Genomic DNA, 21,820 nt, shown 5'->3' with positions numbered 1-21,820 from the left:
TCTTGTATTGGGTATTTTGCCAACCATGTTTTCTAATGGCAAAAAGGTGCATCACAACACCTCAATGTGACTGCTATAATCCCCACTGTTTCCAATGAGATATGTGTGGGAGCTTCAGCACTAGGGAATTATCATGCATTTTCCTTCAAACAAAATGGGGGGCAGAGGGGAGTGATTTCAGACATTGGCAAGAAAAAGTCCAAATGCTTAGATACTGGATCTAATAAACAAGGCCCATTGTGTCAAACTCTACCTTTGAAAGTTTATTAGAAAATTTGTAAAACAAAAAATGTTTTTCTTTTTATCTCTCTACAGTCTTAGATATGTGAATTCTTTGGAGGTTGCATTTGTACTTGTAAATGGGCACACCTTTATGCTGTGTTTATCATTGCCATAATGTAAACCATCCTAATGTAGTTCTCATACCTGTATAATATAAACAGGAGGGATGAACAGTAACCTTAGGACTTTCCATTAAGCACTGTCAAACATTTACTACTATGGGGTCAACCTTTAAACTGGTTCTGCTGTTTTGACAAGGATGGTACCCCCAGCTGAAAGGGTGATCTGACTACAATAATTTGCTTGTGCCAACTAAAGAAAAGTCCTGCTATGATTATACTAATTTGAAGTCTGTGAAAAAATAAATTATCAGAAAGTACTAGAGATAAAAGCAAAAAAAAATCTATACTGTATTGAGATGCAGCACTTTTCCGATCCATCAACCATTTGGTGATGGTGCGAAGAATATGATGCTATTTATTGCTTATGGGACTGGGAAGTTGCTTGTATCTTGTGTCATGTGCTTGGGTTTTTAAAGAATACATGGTGCAGTTTAGAATTTATTGTATACATGCAGGAATGTACAATGAATGGAGGTAGGTATTTCTATAGTAGTGTTCCTGATACCAAATATATTAGAATGCACAACCTTATAGGCAACGCTAGTCACTGTTTGTGACTCTTTGTGATGTACCTTGTCTGGTATAAAAAACTGGCAACTGAGAGGTTAGAGGACAGACCAGGTGCTAATACTGTAGCCCTTTGTGTGCCTTTCCTGACTTAAAATTTAATTTTTATGGGTTGCAGACTCAACTGTCTGTCACATGAAACATAATAAACAGAACCTACATTAAGGGGGTTATTTATCAAGCTCCGAATATCCGAACCTCGAATAATTTGTCGTTTTCGGAGCAAAAAAAAAAACTATGAATTATTAGAGATTTATTAAAGTCCGATGGTCTAAAAACCCCCGAAACTGAAAAAAGCTCTCGAGGTCCTGTATACGTCAAGGGGGTAGGTGCCAGTGTCTGCTCTAATGTCCGTACCGATATCCAAGGATTTTGGGGATTCGGAGCAAAAAACTCAGAAAACTCCGAAAAAAAACGTTTTTTTCGGAAAACGCTGAACAATTCAGAGTTTTCAGTGAAAGCTCTGAAGTTTTTCGGAGTTTTGCCCAACCCTATTGTTTTTGGGCTTTTTTTTCTTGAAAAATTAGGTCCATTCGGGAATTTGGAGTTGCTCGAAGTTGGATATTAGAAATACTGAGATAAATTCTGAACCTTGATAAATAACCCCCTTACTGTATTTGTATTGTATAAGAAATTAAAATATTATATATATTATATATTATATATTATATATTAGACCCTGACGGTGTTAGGAGTCAGAATAAAAAAGTACTCCAACTCAGACCTGCCGAGTTCATGTAGAAGACAATGGCAGATGTCCTGAAAATATCCTGATTGGCGCTGGTTATACGAAAAGGTCGCAGCATTTGGGCGTCAAATCTGAAAAAGTCGTGGTATTCGGGCGTCAAAGATTCTGATTTTTTAACAATCTTATCTAGACTTTTCCCGCACAAGGATTTTTTTGGGAAAATTTAATGATAAATAAGAGTGGAAAGTCCATGTGGATTTGGTCAGAGTGGTTTTCCAAAGATGAGAGATCAATACTGATTTTGATAAATAACCCCCTGAATCCTTGCAAACCTTATTAATTCAATTGTAAAACAACTGCATTGTAATTGCATATCATAATAGGCAATATAAAATAATAAATGCGTTTTTAGGCGATTCCCTGCTTATGCTGTTTCAATCAGTTGATACTTGACAAGGTGTTATGACCAATGATGGTGCAATGCATTTTATGAACAGAATCTTATGGATATTTTAAGAAACCATTTCACACAAATTAAACTGCTGGATATGTTTGATTCTCTTTTAAATCTAGAGCAACACGGATGTGTAATGTTATGATCAGCAATATTCCAATGTTTTAGTTTCACATAATCCCACTGGCATTGTGTCAGATCACTGTTACCATTTAAATCCAACAATCTCTACAGTTGCAAAGCTAAACATATATTTTATTACAGAGAAAAAAAGGAAATCAGTAAAAATTCTGTAAAAAATTTTTTAAAGAATGTATGGCGACTAAAGGGAAACGGCAATTTTGAGCTTTTCGTATAATGGGTTTCTGCCTAATAAACCCTATACCTGTGTTTTTATTTTAATTGTTAATGTAAAATATTCACTTATATTTCTAAAGATTTCGGGTACTTCCTAGCAAGCATGCTATATCAGCAGATATTTATGTCTTGGATGTCCTCCTGTATATAAGAAAAAACTGTCAGTCACAGGATGAGGTTCCTGCACAGCCAATCTTCTGATTATCAGCTTGGAAATCAAATCCCCTGTTTTTGAAAATGTTTGCACTTGCACAGAATGAATTGCTAATAAAAGCATACAGTTACATTCCTTAAAACACTGTTAAAGTGATATCAAATGTATTTGTAAATATAACTGCAACTGTGCTTTTTTTCACAGCAGGTTCTGTCTCTAGAAATAATGTAGCGATAGTTAGCCTTTCATGCTTACCATTGCCACAGATCTGTAAATCAGTGTTTCACATACCAGGGCCACATGGGAACAGTAAATACACACAGCTACTGCTTTAAATAGAACTTATATTTACATATTGCTTGAAAACAGTGTTAACGACTGTATAGCTTAGAATTACAATCTCTTTCATTAGACAATATTTTATTTGTGGCCTTATATCCCCTTTTAAGCTTATGGAAAATTATAATTGGTTGCTATGGGTTACTGGGTCTTTACATGCTTTGCCTAATGATTTTTATAACCGCTTAACACTCACTTGTTCCAAATCTAAGATTATTGATTAAAGGAGCATTATACACCTATATTTAGCAAAATAAAACATATAAATCGGGTTTGCATAGACAATGAGCTGCTTGGCTTACTGATAAGAAGTTAATTTTAGAGGGTTTTAACTAGGAAGGGTCATTTGCTTAATTATCTTCTCCTACTTTCACAGTTGCTCCTAATAACCAAGAAGTGATCTGAGAGTGCTTTCAATTTCACTGTTCTGCCCTATTTTGTGGAACACATTACAAACACTTTGCTTACAGTATTTGATCAAAACAATCAACAGAAAGCACTAATACTGAACACAGGTTTCTCCTTTAAATATGATTAATAGGGCATTATAATAAGGAAATGTAAGCTATACAATATTATCTGTGCTGATTGAGAGCAGATACGTTTGATAATGAAGTTAGGCACATCACAGGCAGCTATTTAGAGAAGAATCGGGATATATCCTTTCATATATTTTTAGCATCACTATTTAAGAAATAGGAAGCATGCAAACCAAAACTGCTATACAAACTGCTACAATTTATGTTTTATTTTTAAACAATGATGTAAACTGTTACATTTATATTGTGGCAGACGTAATAGGCCTGTGACAGCCAGAATGACATCTTCATTTAAATGGAGGCTTATTTTTAGCAGTTCCTGCTGGAAGAACAATACATAACTGACACCACCACTTCCCAAGTTATTATAGAAGTCATATTTCCTCCTAAATCCATACCTAGCACAGCTGGATTACTAAACCATTTCTAGTTATTATCACAATCACACCTAGGTATTTACTGCACTGTTACATACTGAGAATAGGGATACTCATATCATACAATGGATGAAATCTATTTCAGATTTATATTATCAATCCCTTTATTGTGAATCTCATGTGTGGGCAAAACATCTGGGATCAGATCCTCCCAAAGTAGCAGGTCTCTTCTGCCCTCCATATTGTTCTGCAACTTAACAACATTTTACATGTTTATGCAAAAATGTTAATATACAAGTATGGAACTTGTTATCCAGAATGCTTGGGACCTGGGGTATTCCGGATAATTTGGATCTTCCTACCTTACGTCTACTAGAAAATCATGTAAACATTAAATAAACTCAAATAGGCTAGTTCTGCTTCCAATAAGGATTAATTATATTTTAGTTTGGATCAAGTACAAGCTACTGTTTTATTATTACTGCGAAAAGGGAAATTATTTTTGAAAATGTGGAATATTTGGATAAAATGGAGTCTGTGGTAGACTGCCTTTCTGGATAACAGGTTTCCCGATAGCAATTCCAATACCTGTATTATTCATAGGATTCCAAACCAGCATATTACTTGCATTGCTAAAACTTCAAAGAAAAAAGACACCTTGTAAACAATGTCTAATCAACGTCTATGAAGAATGTCACAACTGAGCTGAGCAGTAAGGCAGCTTCCACTTTCCATTTTATATCTAAACAGGTAGAGAATGAATGTCCTGTGCCCTAGACAAACTTACTCCAAAATGATTATATTAATGTATAGAAAATGGCACGGACCATAAATTCTGCTGATGTAAATAGGTTACAATTAAAGTTAAAATCTGAAATCGAAATTCTTGACCATACTCCCCAAAAGTTTTGGAACATTTTGCTGCACATCATCAAAGCAGAAGAAATGTTTCAATATGACTCTCTCAAACAATTTATTTGCAAGACGAAGCTTTCCTGTGAAACAAAATACATTTACACTTTTCATTCGTCTCATTGTCAGGCTGGAAATCGAAAGCCGGACAAAGGGAGGAATTAAAAGTGTAAATGTATTTCATTTCACACACACACACAAAAAAAAAGCTTCATTTTACAAATAGGTTTTCATACGAGCAGCGGGCAGCAATCTCCCTTGAAGTCACTGATAGTGCTGTCTGTCCATACTGTGACAGTTAGACAAAAGCTGAAATGTATTAAACATAGCAATCCATCATCTTGCAGATGGCAAGCAGAAGCCAGCAAAGTTCATACACTGTGACTACGCACTGCTAACAATGGCTGGAATGGTAACAGCTACTGACGAACCTTAGCGCTGCTCCCTGCAAGTTCTACCCCAGTAACTTTGCTTTTGAGCACAATGATAGCCCGTGTAGATGTACGCAGGCAAGACAAAGTCTGTGAAACCCTAACCAACGACTTGCTGATCTGTCTGCACAATTGTGTTATTTCATTTGCCACTGTTACGTTAGGAGGTTTGGAAGGAACTCAGTACTGTACAGGCAAACAGTTCAGTTAAACCCGAAATGTATGTCTATTGCCTGAAAGGAAATGTTAGCTTGGGGGGACGAAGACATTAATGTTGCTGGGCTATTGTCAATATCCTTTTCAGTTGCTCCTTCTGTACAATTTGAAAAGAGTATAATGCAGGACATGGACACAATCTAATATGAAATATAGAAAATAAACATGAGCATTTGTAAAATAGCAAGCACACACTTAAAACTTTTAGCCTTGTCATTTTCAATTTTCTGCTCTTTGGACATGCTTGTATTCAAATTCTGGAACATCTATTCAGCATATCAATCCTAATTAGACAATCTGTGTCTGGAAAGGCAGAGAGCTGGGTTATTTGCATAATTTAATCATAAATACTCACTGATACATATTTCCAAATGCATTTGTACAATTATCTTTTCATCCTTAGGGCAATGGTATTAATATGATTAGGCAATATTTCTGGAAAAAAAAAAGAAACAGGCAAGTATGCACTCTTTTTAACTGCAGCTTAAGGCGATATGAAAAATTAATTAATTTCTGAGGAAAATCAATTTCTCTACGTGACCACATTAGAGACTACTAAACGAAGGCTCAACATCTTTTCTCCAAAAGAGCATTTTTGCCCCCCCCTCTAAACTTTCATTGTTGAGTGAACATTCTAATAATCATGTTGTTAAAAGAAATGGAATTATTGTAATATTAGCCAATTATAAATATAATGTGAGATCGAATGTGTCTAACATTAAAAGAATTCGAGTAGATTTCATGCACTTTTCTTAACCATTAAACCTGCCCATTTCCCCTAATCGCTTTGGCTTTCATAATTACAAATTTAGTTCAATCAAAAATCGATATTTTATCAGCTATGAATTTAAATCCATTATTTTTGGAAATTCATCTCTCACAGTGATATTCTAACTTCGAAAACCTGGATTGAGTTTGTCAATCTTTATTACGTACCCAGGTGGTTAATCCCATTTAAGAAAAAGTCATTGCCTTGTATGTTAATTACTCGGGGAGAATGCGTTTCGAAATGTACCTTCTTTTATTTTTCCTGAGTGAACAAGAAATATAAATGACTGCATGCAAATGTGCAATATTCATTTAATTTGCATGAAGGCGCTTGAACAAATTTTTGATTCTAGGAAGCTCATTTTCCATGCATTTTGTCTTTCATCATAATCTAACATCTGTCATTCCTTTTTGAAGATATTATCAGCTATATTCCCTCATGGACATGGTTGCTGGGTGACCGGTATCTTAGCACCCACATTGACAGGAACAGATGTGAATATGATCAAGAGATTTCCCTGATGTTCCTCAAATCATAAACAACTTGTGTAAAAAAAAAAACAAACAGTATCCATGTCATTAGCCCACGGAGCCCCCTTCTGTACTGGGCCAGCCTTCCTTATGCCACTTCTAGCACACTTTCTTTTGATATCCCCACCATAAATACATGCGTACATACATATGTACAGAAGCCGGTGTGATTTTATATATATATATAAAGGAATATATATGTACAAGGAATATTCTTTATAAAATGTTCACTTTTGCTACATTGCAACTCTTTAAATCTCAAAATAATACTTTTAGAAATTATATATATTATATGTATTTGTCATGAGCAATAAAAAAAGAAATTGTAAATCGATTCTATTCTTGCTACATATTGGTCTGCAAACCCCTTGTATATTGGATGTCTATTGGACAAGCACGTCAATAAATGAATTCAGACAAAACAATGTTGTGTTTAAGGAAAGAATTGGTTATAGATTACTATGCAAATAATTCATCTATATACAGTAAGTGGGATCTGAGCACTATTGCTCTATTCTTCTACTAAGAACAGAAAAAAATGATCCTGGGTAATTTACTGTATATGCTATTGTGCATGCTAAACAGGCAGCACACAATACATAACAATTCCATATACCTGTCTTTCTGTTTAGTGGTCAAAGGATAATTATTACTTCCAAGAAATTAAATATTTACAGAACAAAAAGCAAACAAAATTTGTTCCATGAACTGAATTTCTTATACCTGACCGCACATATATTTCCCCTTTTATTTTTTTGATTTTAAGATAGTGGAGGGTTACATTTACTAGTAAACAGTTTTATAAAGTACATGCAAATTGTAATCATAGATGTGTAAATGAATATAAGGGTGACATCTAGGACTCTTAAGGGATTGTCCTGGAATTTGCTGACTATTATCCCATGGGGCGACTTGAATAAATGTAATTCTATGGTTTCATAAAAGCAGGTCAAGTTGTTTTCCCTTGGGGCTCTTAGACATCTTGAAACATGGTAGGACCACCGCTGGTTAAAAATCCACGTGTATTTGAAAAGCTGACAGTTTGAACGAAAAAAAAACCAAAACAAATCTATTAGGGACGTTAGACAAGGCACCATTTTTGTCATCAGTAATTATATTAGGAAAGCATTTTATTAGAAAATAGTAAATATTTCTAAGAGGGCAAACCACCTCAAAAGCCTGAAAATAAATCTCAACAAACACTGGGCTCTGATGTTGGTGTTGAGGTCTTTTTTAATACAGCGCTCTTAGTGAAACCACAATCAAAGACCTGCCTTGGGTATCACATTCTAATCTATGAGATACTAATGAGGAACACAGTTTACAAATGTGAAATAAATCACTTTTGCTGTCAAGAAATACATCTGCAGCGCGGCAGTCACTGTTCCACCGTCACATGGTCTTTAAAGGCAGTCGTAGTTGTTTTATAAATGCATATAAATTACCTGAACCAGTCCAAGTGGGCCACTTCTTAGTGCTGTCAAAATCAATTCCAACCCACTTCCAGGCTGACAGTAGGCCACATCTAATTGGCAATAAGACATGATTGAGGATCCATGTCTAAATTACAAGTGATACATCACACTGCTTTCTGCTGCACCCAATGTCATTGGAAGGAATGTTTATTTTAGTAGATACATATTCTGCTCTCTCTACCTCTATCTCTATCTCTCTCTATATATATATTTATTTTTTTATATATATATTATAATATAAATATAATATATATCAAACACACCCATATAGCTACAATTAAACATAAGTAAGCATGAAAATCAGTCCTTTATGTATCTGCTTCTGCTGCTAAATATCTACAGGATTCCATCGAACCTTTATTATCTTATATTTTCTCCTACAGGCAATGCTTGTCAGTCTATGCTTGGCTACAACAGTACATAGATATCATTTTTATTTAAAAGCACTGCATGCCTTTAATTTACTCCAGAACGGAAGCCTTATTTTTCCATTATTCAGCTGCACTTTACATTGTAAAATAAATTAATACACACTTCTCACACTAAAATAAATTAATACACTCCCTTTATATTCGTCATATCCTGTTTTTTGGTGCTGAATTTTAGGCTCTCTGAATGCTACAGTTAAATTATATATATTGATGATTATTCACCAGTTTGCTCAGCTGCCACAGTCAACTATAACCCATTTCACGAGCAGGTTTTTAGCTAGGAATTACCGCAGGTGAGTAAAAAAGAATCTTGCATGTTTTCCTAGCAGCGTCCTAGTGACTCCTTGCCTGACCTTGGGCAAGCTGCATTTAATTGTGCCTCTGGCCATTCAGCTGTAATTGAGTAGTAACAGAATGGCTATAAGTGTAAATTGCTTTGAAGGCCTTTGGAAAGGTAATCTATAGATACTAAATTTTGATTATGACAGGTGATATGGATTTTTCGAAGATATACTTACCAAAGATAATAGATCAACAGAATGTGGCTTCTAGCTCTTATAACATTCAACGTGAACACCATTTAACCCCTGTACGAGCATTAGAAAACGGTTTGGTTTGATACACCCGGCAGCTCATCTTACCCACTGGGCAACAACTAGAATATGTACTCTAACCACAACTCAGTTAAATGTAAACTATGTTGTAAGTTACTAGAACAATATTTCTATTGTTAATCCTATTTCAGAATCAGTTTAGATGCAACATGTATTGAGCCAGAACAGAAATATATTTTCTAATTTAATGCTTATTTATTTAAGCTTAAGGAATCAATTCAGAGTCCCCAGGCATCTATATCTCTTTAGCTAGTTTATCAATGCAACCAACCGTTTTATCGTATGCTAAGCACACGTAGGAATTGACCCATTTAGCTGCCATGTTTGAAATGACTTTCATTGACCCTTAGCAGTTAAGGGGTTAATAGAAGAGACAGGCACATCATTGCTAAATTGATTATAAATGGAAAACAGAATGAATATGTATTGAAGGTGTAATTTATAAACACAATTGTCTCTTTTCTCTTTGAAAATGAGTCAAGACAGAGAAGTGACATTGCAGTGTCAGATTTTAACCCTTTAGGAAACCATCTAAATCCCTTTTTGAACAATTGACCAACAATTCTTTCATAGGAACACACTTGACAATCATTGCAAATAGTCTGTGACTATAAAAAGAAATAGTAAAATCACTTGTGTGCCATGCATACCTTCCCCTATGGGTGGGCATCTTAGTATAATCCAGATTCAGTAAACTTGTTGAGGCAGTTCATTGCCAGAAACTAATTTAATTCTACTAATAATTTATATTGTAAAAAAATTACACTGATACTTCACAATAATAAACTTTCACAATAACAAACATGTGGAATCAATAAGTAAAACAACCATGAATATTCTTATCACTATTATAATCATTATTTTGAACAGATAGTTACAAAGCACCAACATATTCCCCAGCTCGGTACAAAATAACCTGCTCTAGGTTTGCTAAAAACATAAATATTTCTATTCCCTCTAGGGATACAGTTTTGTGCTAAATGAATAAACAGTTCTCCAACTCTGAGCAAGCTGAAAGCGCAGCGTGTAATTCACAAGTGTAAAAAGTGCTGACTTACAGAGACCACCTGTGACTTTTACACCTGCGCTCCAAAAAACACATGTACAAAGACAACCTGACAGCGAGTTAAACAGTGACTGTATCGGGCACAAGCCTGCCTCCAGGCACACCAAGTTTCAATTCTCCTTAGAGAACACTAAATTATTGAGAGCAGAGCTACAGAGCACAGTTTCACTCACAAAGCAGTCGGAAACCTCACAAACAAAAATATTATTCCTCTGGCAATATCCACCAGACCAATCATTAATTACTTGTTTCAAACAACTGACACTTATAATTGCAAAGATGAACAATCTTTGAAGTAAAGAGTTCTCTCACGTAATTAAGCTGTGCTTCAACTAATCTGAAATAACAACTGCTTGAAAAGATTTTTTTTTTTTTAATTTAAAAAATGTCAAAGAAAGAATTGTAAAAAAAAAAAATATGAATATCAGCTAGCTGCACCAAATATAGATAAATATAATTAGAATGTAATATGCTTGGGAACGTTTTCAAATTGGTCTTAAGTTGTGTTTGCTGCACTGCATTTGATAGCAGGCACATTTCTGGCCAAGTTTTGGAGGACTTATTCAAATATTCAGGACAAAATAATAATATATTAAAAATATAAGGTTGAAGGTCAAACTAACAACAAATAGATCAACAATTAGGGAAATGGACCTCTGCTCTTTAAGGACAGTAAAGAGAAAATGTACAAACATTAAACACTTTTATAGTAATCTCAGGGGCTACCATTAGCTTTGTGTATGTATACTGTATGTGCTTGGTGATCATTTGAAGGGGTTAAACTTGATGGACAGTTGCCCTTTATCAACCCAGATTAACTATGTCACTATGTCCCGAAGTCTAGGACACATAATAATATCAAATTGTTCATCCTCTCTGAATAACAGTCATAGTTAAATAGATGAATTCTATGAACACTGGATCTGCTACCTTGATATTCCTTAACACTCACAACAGTATGACTAAATGGAGGATACACATTTGGCTTTAAAGTTTAACACAATTAAAGACGACTAACAGCCTTGCAGATAAAGGCATCAGAGGGAGTGAATGATCTTAACAGCTTGCAGATGGTGTTTGCTCTCACACACGTCGAAAAGTGAAAATTCCACGGCAGTTACCTACACTCCGAGGAATAATGTGATTAATAAATGACTTCTAGCACCCCACATGCTCCTGGGAAGCGTCACGTACAATGACTAGGACCAGAAACAAGTCTAGTATTTACTTATTCTATCAAACAGAATATGTGGCTAATAGGCTTGAGCGAATTTGACCCGTTTAGTTTCGCCAAAAATTTGCCGCCGGTGAAAGGTCGCTGATGCCCATTAAAGTCTTTGGGCGTCAAAATGAAAAAATTCGCCCAACTCTAGTGGCTAAGTTACTAAAATCATTCTAAACAGCAGAATGGTTATTAATGGCAAATCAGGTTATTAAATACATCATGTGAATGGTGATTTCTGAAAATGCAATTATTTTCCAATGTTTTTAATGGGGATAGCAGACTTCTCAGAATTAAGCTTTTTTCTTATTGATAAAGGCTGGAAGAAGAGTTGGGCACTGCATTTTGTTGTTTTTGTTTGTCCTTTGGGTGCAATTGCTCTAATTTGGCCCTATCATCACACTGTATCAGAACTTAATGTTCCCAGCTTTCCTAATGTCTCAGATAGAATAAACTTTAGTTTGACCACTGGTGATTGACTTGCATTTATCGTGTTCTGCAATGTACAGGTTCAACTGCTCATACCCAGTGGGATTTACTTTCAGGAGTGTTACTATAACTAAGATTAGACCCCTGGGGAAAAAGAACTCTCGGGTGTTTGAACTGTTAGTTGATCTTTTGCTCAAATCCAAGCCTTTCATTCCCACGTGGATTCCAGTAGCTGATAAATGATGATATCATAACCAAGTCATCCCACTTATGCTAAACTCTGGCTGCCATATGTCACACATTCAAACTCTCTGCAGACTCGCACTACCCTAAAGTGCTGTTTATTTTATTTGATTGCAACTTTGCAAGGATACACCTCAGTTTCCCTAGCTAGTATTCAGTGACTGTTACCTCTCACTTTTATCAGCTCCCCTACAGATACCATTCTCAATTCCCAAGTCCTTAACCATTTGCCTTATGTATACACTACAGCTTGTTGCTCAGCACTTTGATTCTGTTTCCATATAGAGCCTGTGGGAGTTTAACTTCTTAGCTTCTCTGCTGCTTTGAACACTGCCCGAGCCAATTGTGGACTAAGTATGGAATGGCCAAGTTAGGCCAAGGAAGAGAGAACGGCATGTTTATGCTGCCATATGGCTGACAACATTGTGCAGAACAGAGCAATATGTATTTATTTCATTTTCTATCCAGGTATACTGTAGGTCAGCACAATGTAAAATCTGTGCCCACCGGAAATGATGTGTGCTTCAAATATTAACTAAGCTCATCACCACACTATCAATATCCTTCAATAGTCAATATCCTTACAGTTGTAGTGATTCCCTCATTACTGATACATGTTGCTGCTGCTGCTGTTGGGACTGTATGCTGAAGTCCACAGGACTTCTCAGTTTTGGAAGTTGCTACAGAATTTAATAAACTTTTACCCCCTCAGCCTTATGATCATTTGTGCTAGTGTGATATGCACATACAGCTCCAAAACTTGTGGAAAAGACCGTTTTTAGGAAAATTCAGCACCACATGGCAGTGGCAAAATGAACTATTACACAGTGACCCCCCCCCCCCAAGTGCTTCTAAAGCAGAACCGCAATACACACTGGAGGATGATACACACTGAAGGATGATACACACTGGAGGATGATACCCACTGGAGGATGATACACACTGGAGGATGATACACACTGGAGGATGATACACACTGGAGAATGATACACACTGGAGAATGATACATACTGGAGGATGATACACACTGGAGGATGATACACACTGGAGAATGATACACACTGGAGGATGATACACACTGGAGAATGATACACACTGGAGGATGATACACACTGGAGGATGATACACACTGGAGGATGATACACACTGAAGGATGATACACACTGGAGGATGATACACACTGGAGGATGATACACACTGAAGGATGATACACACTGGAGGATGATACACACTGGAGAATGATACACACTGGAGGATGATACACACTAGAGAATGATACATACTGGAGGATGATACACACTGTAGGATGATACACACTGAAGAATGATACACACTGGAGGATGATACACACTGGAGAATGATACACACTGGAGGATGATACACACTGGAGGATGATACACACTGGAGAATGATACACACTGGAGGATGATACACACTGGAGAATGATACACACTGGAGGATGATACACACTGGAGGATGATACACACTGAAGGATGATACACACTGGAGGATGATACACACTGGAGAATGATACACAGTGGAGGATGATACACATTGTAGGATGATACACACAGACTCCAGCTGCTGCTACATAATACAATGCTGACAATGTGTAAGGTTGGGTTATAGGAACAGGTATTACTGGGAAGATCAGACTCCCTATATGAAAGAGACACATTGGAGCAGCACATAAAACATTAGAGAATCACAAAGCAAGTTGTCCCATGTGTGTGACTGCACTGCTGTCAGGCAGTATAACTGTATTAATGAGTACAATGATGTTTGATAGAGGTGCACACTTTATCTAATTGTAAGGTTTAGTATTATGAAGGCCCCGTGACCATGCCTGGATCCAACCATTGGGTGACACAGGTGTGAGCGGGTGCAGGGGGTACTCACCTGGCATTGGTGCAGTCATTGTACAAGGTTTCAAAATCCTTCCTGGAAATGAGTTTGCAGCGGTTGACCCCAGGCTGGATGGCCCCCAAGCCTCTCAAGATCCGCACCTGCTCCACGTTACACACCACTGGGCTGATCTCCAGTCTCTTGAGTTTGGTGTAGACTGTGTGCAGCCCCCCAACTAAATGCTTCAAAAAAAGATCAAAAGCTTGGGGGAGGCAGATGAGCTCGCAGGTCTCTACCGTGAATGAAGCCACCTTGGCCCCTCTTAGCTCCACCATCCTGCACTCATTGTTCTGGGGGATGTTCTCCACGGGGGACGGAGTGGAGTAGACGGGCTTCCCGGGCAGGTTGGAGGTGGGAGTGTTGTTGCTGCTGCTGGTGGATGTGGTGCTGCTGGATGTGGCTGAGGTGCTGCCTGGGATAATAAGGTTATTATTATTATGGTGGCTGCTGTTGCTGCTATTGGTGGTGCTGGGGCTGTTGCAGTTGCTCAGGATCCCATTGCTGCCTCCTCCTCCTCCTCCAACTCCCCCAGTCCCCGCCGCTGCCCCGGACCCTTGGCTGTTGCTGCCGCTGCTGGCCGTGAGGTTGGGAGTCGGGCCGCTGAGGCTGCTGGGAGTAACTGTGGTGGCAGCGAGCGGCTCTGGTCGGTACAAACTCTGCCCGGACGAGGAAGGGGCGACTGAAGGCGAAGGAGAATTATTGGCCGAAGAAGTCGAGTTGGCAGAGGAGGAGGACGAGGAAGACGCAGAGGAAGAGATCGCTGCCTGAGGAGTCACCAGCTGAGTCGGGGGGATCAAAGCGGCTGGCACAGCCATGGTCGCATACGACTGCCTCCCCGATCTTACTGTGCGGCTTCCCGGCAAAGTTACTGAGCTTCTATCCGCAAATAATAAACAAGTCCAAGCAAGCTGTGACGTAGTGACTGAGGGGTATAAGGAGGGAGCAGGGACCCCTTAGCGCCCCACTGATTGCGCGTTACTGGCGCCCTCCCAGGATTAGCGGAAAGTTCAGAACTGGAGGCGAGGGGGCGGCAGGCAGGGTCGCACAGACACACTGAATGTGAATGACAGGCAGACAGTGCGGGCTCCTCACTACTCCACTACTTCTTCTTGTCACAGCGCTCGCCGAGGGGGGAGGAGCTCAGCCCACAAGCTCCCTCTCATGCAGCCAGCCCTGTGCCTTGGGAGTCCGGAGCATCACGCCGGCCAGCCTGCTGCTACCTCCGTACAACTGCCCTCTATCTGCCTGGCAGTTTGGGGAATGACAAGTGAAAGTTTATAAGAGTTGTGTTTGTACTCACATGGGATGCCCGACCCCAGCCCTCCTCTTGCCTCTCCGACCCACACTTATAAGAAGTGCCTCTGGTTCAGCCTTGTGTTGAATAGAGGATTGAGAGGAAACGTGTCCTGGTTTAGCACAGAAACACACAACTTATATGAGATGGAGATACGTCTGTCGCCTCTGCTCGTCCGACCTGATCGCTTGGCAATGGCTTAACCAATCAGCTGCCAGAGATCATTCGAACTGACGAGTTGGGAGTCTGTCCTGAAACATCCAACTGTCTTTAAATGTCTCCTCCAGTCCCAGCGTGGGCTACTAGGGAATGGTGGGAGTTATAGTTCAGAGGCAGTTGGTCAGACAGGGAGATCAGCCTCTCACAAGAAGAGAGAAAAAGGACAAGTCACTGATGATGTAGAAAAACCTGCATAAACCTGACTTAATCTTTGGCAAAGTTTCCCCTGCCTGGGACTTCAGAATATCCAAAAGATCTAATTGAGTGGTGCAAAGACACACTTGCCCTTTCATTTCCCAGCACTGTGAATGTGTTTGGTGCCTTTGCGTCCCTGCATCACATCTCCTCTTGTTTTCTTGCCTAATTGACTAGTAAGCAGGGCCATATTTTGTAAGCTTGTCACATTGTAGAGGGAGGCCATTTTTCTCTCAAATTTACAGTAGCTGTGGCTGCAAATTGTAACTATTTGAATTTCCTTCTTGTGTCAGGAGATGACTTATTGTGCTGAAATCAATAAGGCTGTTTAAAATTCAAAGGCTTTGCAAATCGCTCTGTTTGTCCTTTGATAAGGCCTGGGCTGATTAACATGCGACCCAGAATGCTTAATTGCCAAACTAATTAAGGAGCCTTTAATTTCCTCTCTATATTTATTGGAAGCCACTATTTGTATCATTCTGCCAGCACTGATACACTGCATGCCATAAATAACATCCCCTCACACTCTCTGTAAATACCTCTTATCTTATTTACACCATCATATTGGATTCCTGCTCACATGGAAAACAGATGTGCTGTATTTAGATTTTTCTTGCTATGTACAGTGTATATAAATGGAAGCCTATGGTAAACCTGGGACAATATTCACAATATTATTTCCTGCTGGGGGGGGGTTGTACAAATAAATCACATTTATCTCAGCAGCCAGCTCTGCTACATATGATGCAACCCTATACACTTTAATGGCCAAAAATAATATTCCATTGTGCCTTTACAACAATATGAGATTTCATCCCACGCTGGTAGCAGGCTCTTGTTACCGAATTAATAAAGGCAGGAGAAAAATACAGGTTAAAATGTTTTTTTTAAAATTAATAGCATTGATGAAATAACCCCGGAGATGCCATTTAACCAAAGGAACCAATGGCGCATATTTAAATGGATACTGTCATGAGAAAACATGTTTTTTTTCAAAACGCATCAGTTAATAGTGCTGCTCCAGCAGAATTCTGCACTGAAATCCATTTTTCAAAAGAGCAAACAGATTTTTTTATTCAATTTTGAAATCGGACATGGGGCTAGACATATTGTCAGTTTCCCAGCTGCCCCCAGTCATGTGACTTGTGCTCTGATAAACTTCAGTCACTCTTTACTGCTACACTGCAAGTTGAAGTGAAATCACCCCCTCCCCCCCCCAGCAGCCTAACAACAGAACAATGGGAATGTAACCAGATAACAGCTCCCTAACACAAGATAACAGCTCCCTGGTAGATCTAAGAACAGCATGCAACAGTAAAAGTCCCACTGAGACTGATTCAGTAGGAGAAATAACAGCCTGCCAGAAAGTAGTTCCATCCTAAAGTGCAGGCACAAGTCATACATGACTGGGGCAGCTGGGAAACTGACAATATGTCTAGCCCCCTGTCAGATTTCAAAATTGAATCTAAAAAAAAATCTGTTTGCTCTTTTGAGAAATGGATTTCAGTGCAAAATTCTGCAATTGCGCATTGACACAAAGCAAAGGGTGATGCCAAAGCAAAGCTGCTACTTTGGGTTCAATGTAGCACAGGCTGATGGTGGGAGAGTTACAATTGGTTCAACTTCTTGGCAGGGTCATGTCTCTGGCAGTGTAGGAATGGGTATTGGGGAGGAGTATGTGTCCATGAAAGTCAAGGACATTATTGTCTCCAGGCAGCCTTGTCTGGACTGGCAAGCTGTGGGTTCTGGCAAATGCCAGAGGGGCAGCAGTTAGGTCCCATAGACAGTCACTATTTAGTGGGCTGTTGGAGGACTATTTGGGCCTCTTTGTACTTGGAATGCCAGGACCTATTTTGACTCACTGTCCAGAGGCACGTGATGACAATCCCATGTAAGCGTCTAATAAAATGAAACCCTTCAGCTCCCCTGCATTCCACAGCTCCACTCAAAGTGCGCCGGTGCGTCCACCAACTGCCAGTTTTCTGTAGCCCCCCCCCCCAGCAGTGATTCCTGCGCTTCTCTTCCATTGTACTGGCCACGCATTATGTAAGGTCACTGGCTACGGAATCAATTAGCACGGGGGTCATTATGACAGTAGCTATTTCTTAGATCTCTGCTGTCAAATCTTAACAATCAACAGGCTCTATCCTTGGAGGGAACCAGTTGGTTGCGTAAAGTGCGCCTGCAAGGTAAATTAACAGGAGACGCAGCATCTTTTGGGAGTTACAGGAGTGGGATAGGAAAAGTAGATTGAAAAAGCATTTTTTGGTGATCGAGTTCATTATGACTAACCGGCGGTGACTGTATTAAAACACCCTGTTTTCCAAAATTAGGGAAATTCGACTCATCTCCGACTCACCAGCAGCAGGATTATCGCTATTAACAGTGGCAAAGCCTGTGCTCTTATTTAATTGTTACTTTGCCAATCCTCGCTTGTTTCCAGCACAACGTGTCTTAATTCATCTATCAACAGGTCATAAAAGTTGCTCAAGCAGATATTTGTATCCATTAAGCAGAAAGAGCAATAATCCGGCTGATCAATAATTTATACCCAGAGTAGCAACTGCAGGCATTAGTGCTGTAATGTTTGCACAGCAATCTCTCGCTCCCCGGGCTCAACAATAAAGACAAACTAGCAACGTTGTTCATTTGCAGCTCCCGCAGATAGGAAAACAAACAAAAATACAGAAAAATTGCCTTTTTTTTTTTTGCTTTACAGTTAGGGGGCCTTGGTGGGATCAAATAAAAATGTAATTACCATGCAATTTCTGCCAGTTTGGGATCGTTCCTTTCCAATGCTTATCTTATTTATTTAGCATGTTTGGATTCCAGCAGTTATTGCAACATTTTGCAGAGCTTTTATTTGAGAAATATAAAATTTATAGGGGCACCAATGGTTTAGGAATAATCTCTGCTCTGCGTTTTGATATAAATATTCGGGTAATGAAATTCTGTCATTTGGAAATAATGAATTGCAATGAGGAAAAAAAAAATTACTTCTGTTCTAAAACGATTTCAATAGACCAGAATAGGAGATGGCTGAGCAAAACCAGTTGTAAAGATAGCTGCTAAGTGATGGGAATGAAGACTGTGGCTGTGTCACTGGAGCAGAAATACTGCAAAACAAATAAACAAACAAACAAAATCAATAGTGAAATCCAGAGATCTGCATCAAACATTTACGTGCATGTGTTGGCATTGTGCATGCAGACTGATAAATGTTCAACTGCTGCTTTTCATTTATTGTACATGCAGTCGCTTTTTGCCCTTTTGCTCTCAAGTTAACGAGAGGGAATGTTAATACCTGCTGGAAATAGCTTTGCCTTTATTGCATGGGTCCAGCCTAGTATGAGTGGCAGCTCAAGCCTTTAGAAATGTATTATTGCATTGCTTATAGTGGGATTTTCTACAAATCCTTAGTTTTGTTCTGCTAAAATGACTGCTAGCTTATGGGATGTATACTGTATAGGTAACTATATACAGAGAACTCAGTGTCTCTCCCTCTGAACAATGCACATCTCCAAATTCATCTTCTGTCTTTAGATATCCTGGGAAAATCAGCTGGAATGCAGAGGCATTGCTGTTCTCCCTAAGCAAAATGGTATGTGACCAAATGCTTTTTGAAAGCAATAAGTAATGTATTTATGAAAGCTGATACCCACTCCCCATGCAAAGCACTCAAGAAATGCACAAAGTTAATTGTATTGTTAGATCTGAAGTTAACACCATGGTGTGATTATTTTAAAGTTACAGCAGGTGCATATTCCTTGCTTTGAGATTGTTAAACTGTCCTGTAATGTCCCCATTCTTTATTAATCTCATTCTTTTTTCCACATTTTTGTACAGTGTCTAAAATACACATAATACACAAATGCATTAGAGCTGGTCACATAACTGCCAGGGCATTCTAATGCAGGACTGCTATTATTATTATTATTATTATTAAGAGTGCCAACATATTGGGCAGTGCTGTAAAATGAATGTGCTTACACAAAGAAATCACATGTATTACATACATATAACATATAGAGTTACATACATAACCGTCAGTACCAATACAAAAGGTGAGGAAAGCCCTGTGTAAAAGAGCTTACAATCTAAAGGAGAAGGGAATGAGATGCAAGGTGCAGGAGTGGGCAAAATCAAAAATTAGCTATAATATACAGTATGATGATTCAGTATGAGAATTACATTTTTCAACTATCACGCAATGTTTATACTATAGTTGCCAAAGAAAGACCAAAGAGAAAGTTTTTTGCTAGCATAAGCTATTTTAGGTAGAGAAAGGCACTTTGTGCAGTCTGACCAATTGGCCCATGGGCCAAACACTTAGATACCATACGAGTGGCCATACACTTATATGTTTCTTCATTTACTTTTTTATCTTATCTTAGTCTTATCTCAAATTTATATTCTTTCAGGCAGGCTTATAAAATAAATGTTTGCAATCTGTATTTTAATGGAAGAACAGACCAATGCTGTTTCAAGAAAAACATTTCAGATGGGTGTTACATGTAGGACAGACCCTCATAATTTCCTATTTTATTATTATTATTATTAACATGTATTTATATAGCGCCAACATATTGCGTAGCACTGTAATTTTAAATAAACAATTAGACAGTGACTCTCTGTCTTGTAGTTATTACCCCCATATGTAATATAAGGCACACATGATAAAATCATAAGTGTAGTCTTTAGATTTGGTGTTTTAATTTAATGTATCTACAGTATATTTTGACTATCATTATTTTTAAAAGAAATAATATGGATGGATAACTTATTCCACAGCACTGTACAATTAAAAGGTATATACATTGAAAATAAAGATTACATACACAAGTCCATACATAAAAAATGCATAACTGGATCAAGAGGTTAAACAGATACTGTAGGGGACATTTACAGATTCCCGGGCACAAGTGCTAGATTGCTAAGGGGTTCAAGTGTCCACCCCTTAGTCTCACTTAACAAGTACTTGCAGCGCATGGTTCCCTAAATGACCATGATAGGCTTTTTGAGCTCTATTGATTAAAAATATGTTGCTTAGTTCAGAGAGCAGCATCAGGGACTGCAGGCTTGTGGTGTAACTAGCCTTTGCCGGGCACCTCTCAAAAAAACTTTGGAGTGGCCCAACACACTCAGCCACCCAGACCCCCTCCCTGCCCACCTGCTTGTTCACTACAGTGGGTGCTCATATTTTCCTATAACTCTGTGGATGGGAGTGGGGATTTTGAGTGCAGCAGACCCTGCAGTCCAGCCCCCCCCCCCGTCCTGCAGTCCAGCCCCCCCCCCCCCCCCGTCCTGCGTTTCGCTTCCTCTATAGTTGGTTCAGGCCAGTAGTGATGTTCTGGTCAAGAAAACTTCGATCCATACCCGCACCCAGCTGACCTGCACATGCCCGCACCCAACTTTCCCCCTGTATTTTTAGAACTGCCCCCCCGATAATGTCACAAAAGGGAGGGCCCAATGGGTACGTGCAGACCTGCACATTACTACAGGCCAGCCCTGTCCTTACTGCCTACCAAAGGACATGAATTTGTAACAGGGGCAAATATCTCCTATGCCTTACCTTTTGTTAACCCTTGATGTACAGCTGACCTTTTGTGTGGGAGAAGCCTTGAGTGAAGCACACCAGGCAGGGAGTTGCAGTTCAATCACGTTCTCTTTCTTGTCACAGCCTTCAGTTAAGCAGCAGCACATTCACAGAGCTCAATCTCGCAGCTTTCCATTTGACACTTCCCGTAACTGCACATTGCCAGGGGACACACACGCTCACAGGCACCCCTCTTGGGTCCTGGCCAGCTCACTCTCTGCACATAGCCTTTCCTCTTATGACCTGGCTGGCGGGATTTCCGCTGGGAACACTATGCCGACTCACTCCTTTTTGTTGCTGCCTTACACTTCCTAGACTGTACTATTACACCACTAGGCCTCACACTACCTAGGCTCAGTATCTCTTCCAAATTCAAATTCAAATTCAAATGTAT

General features: G+C 39.0%; 1 protein-coding gene across 1 annotated transcript in view; it reads right to left on the bottom strand.

Annotated features, from left to right (window-relative positions):
- Positions 1-15,174, bottom strand: part of dach1.S (dachshund family transcription factor 1 S homeolog) — a gene marked incomplete at its 5' end in the record, with an annotated part of 231,580 nt that extends 216,406 nt beyond the window's left edge. The window contains 1 exon segment of the mRNA NM_001096718.1: positions 14,117-15,174. Within this exon segment, the coding sequence (NP_001090187.1) occupies positions 14,117-14,937 (821 nt within the window).
- Between the last annotated feature and the right edge of the window lie 6,646 nt (positions 15,175-21,820).

The sequence above is a fragment of the Xenopus laevis genome, chromosome 2S, assembly GCF_017654675.1.
Source record: "Xenopus laevis strain J_2021 chromosome 2S, Xenopus_laevis_v10.1, whole genome shotgun sequence".
NCBI classification, from domain to species: Eukaryota; Metazoa; Chordata; class Amphibia; order Anura; family Pipidae; genus Xenopus; species Xenopus laevis.
The sequence above is the reverse complement of the archived record's forward strand: the minus strand, read 5'-3'. Positions and strand labels throughout refer to the sequence as shown.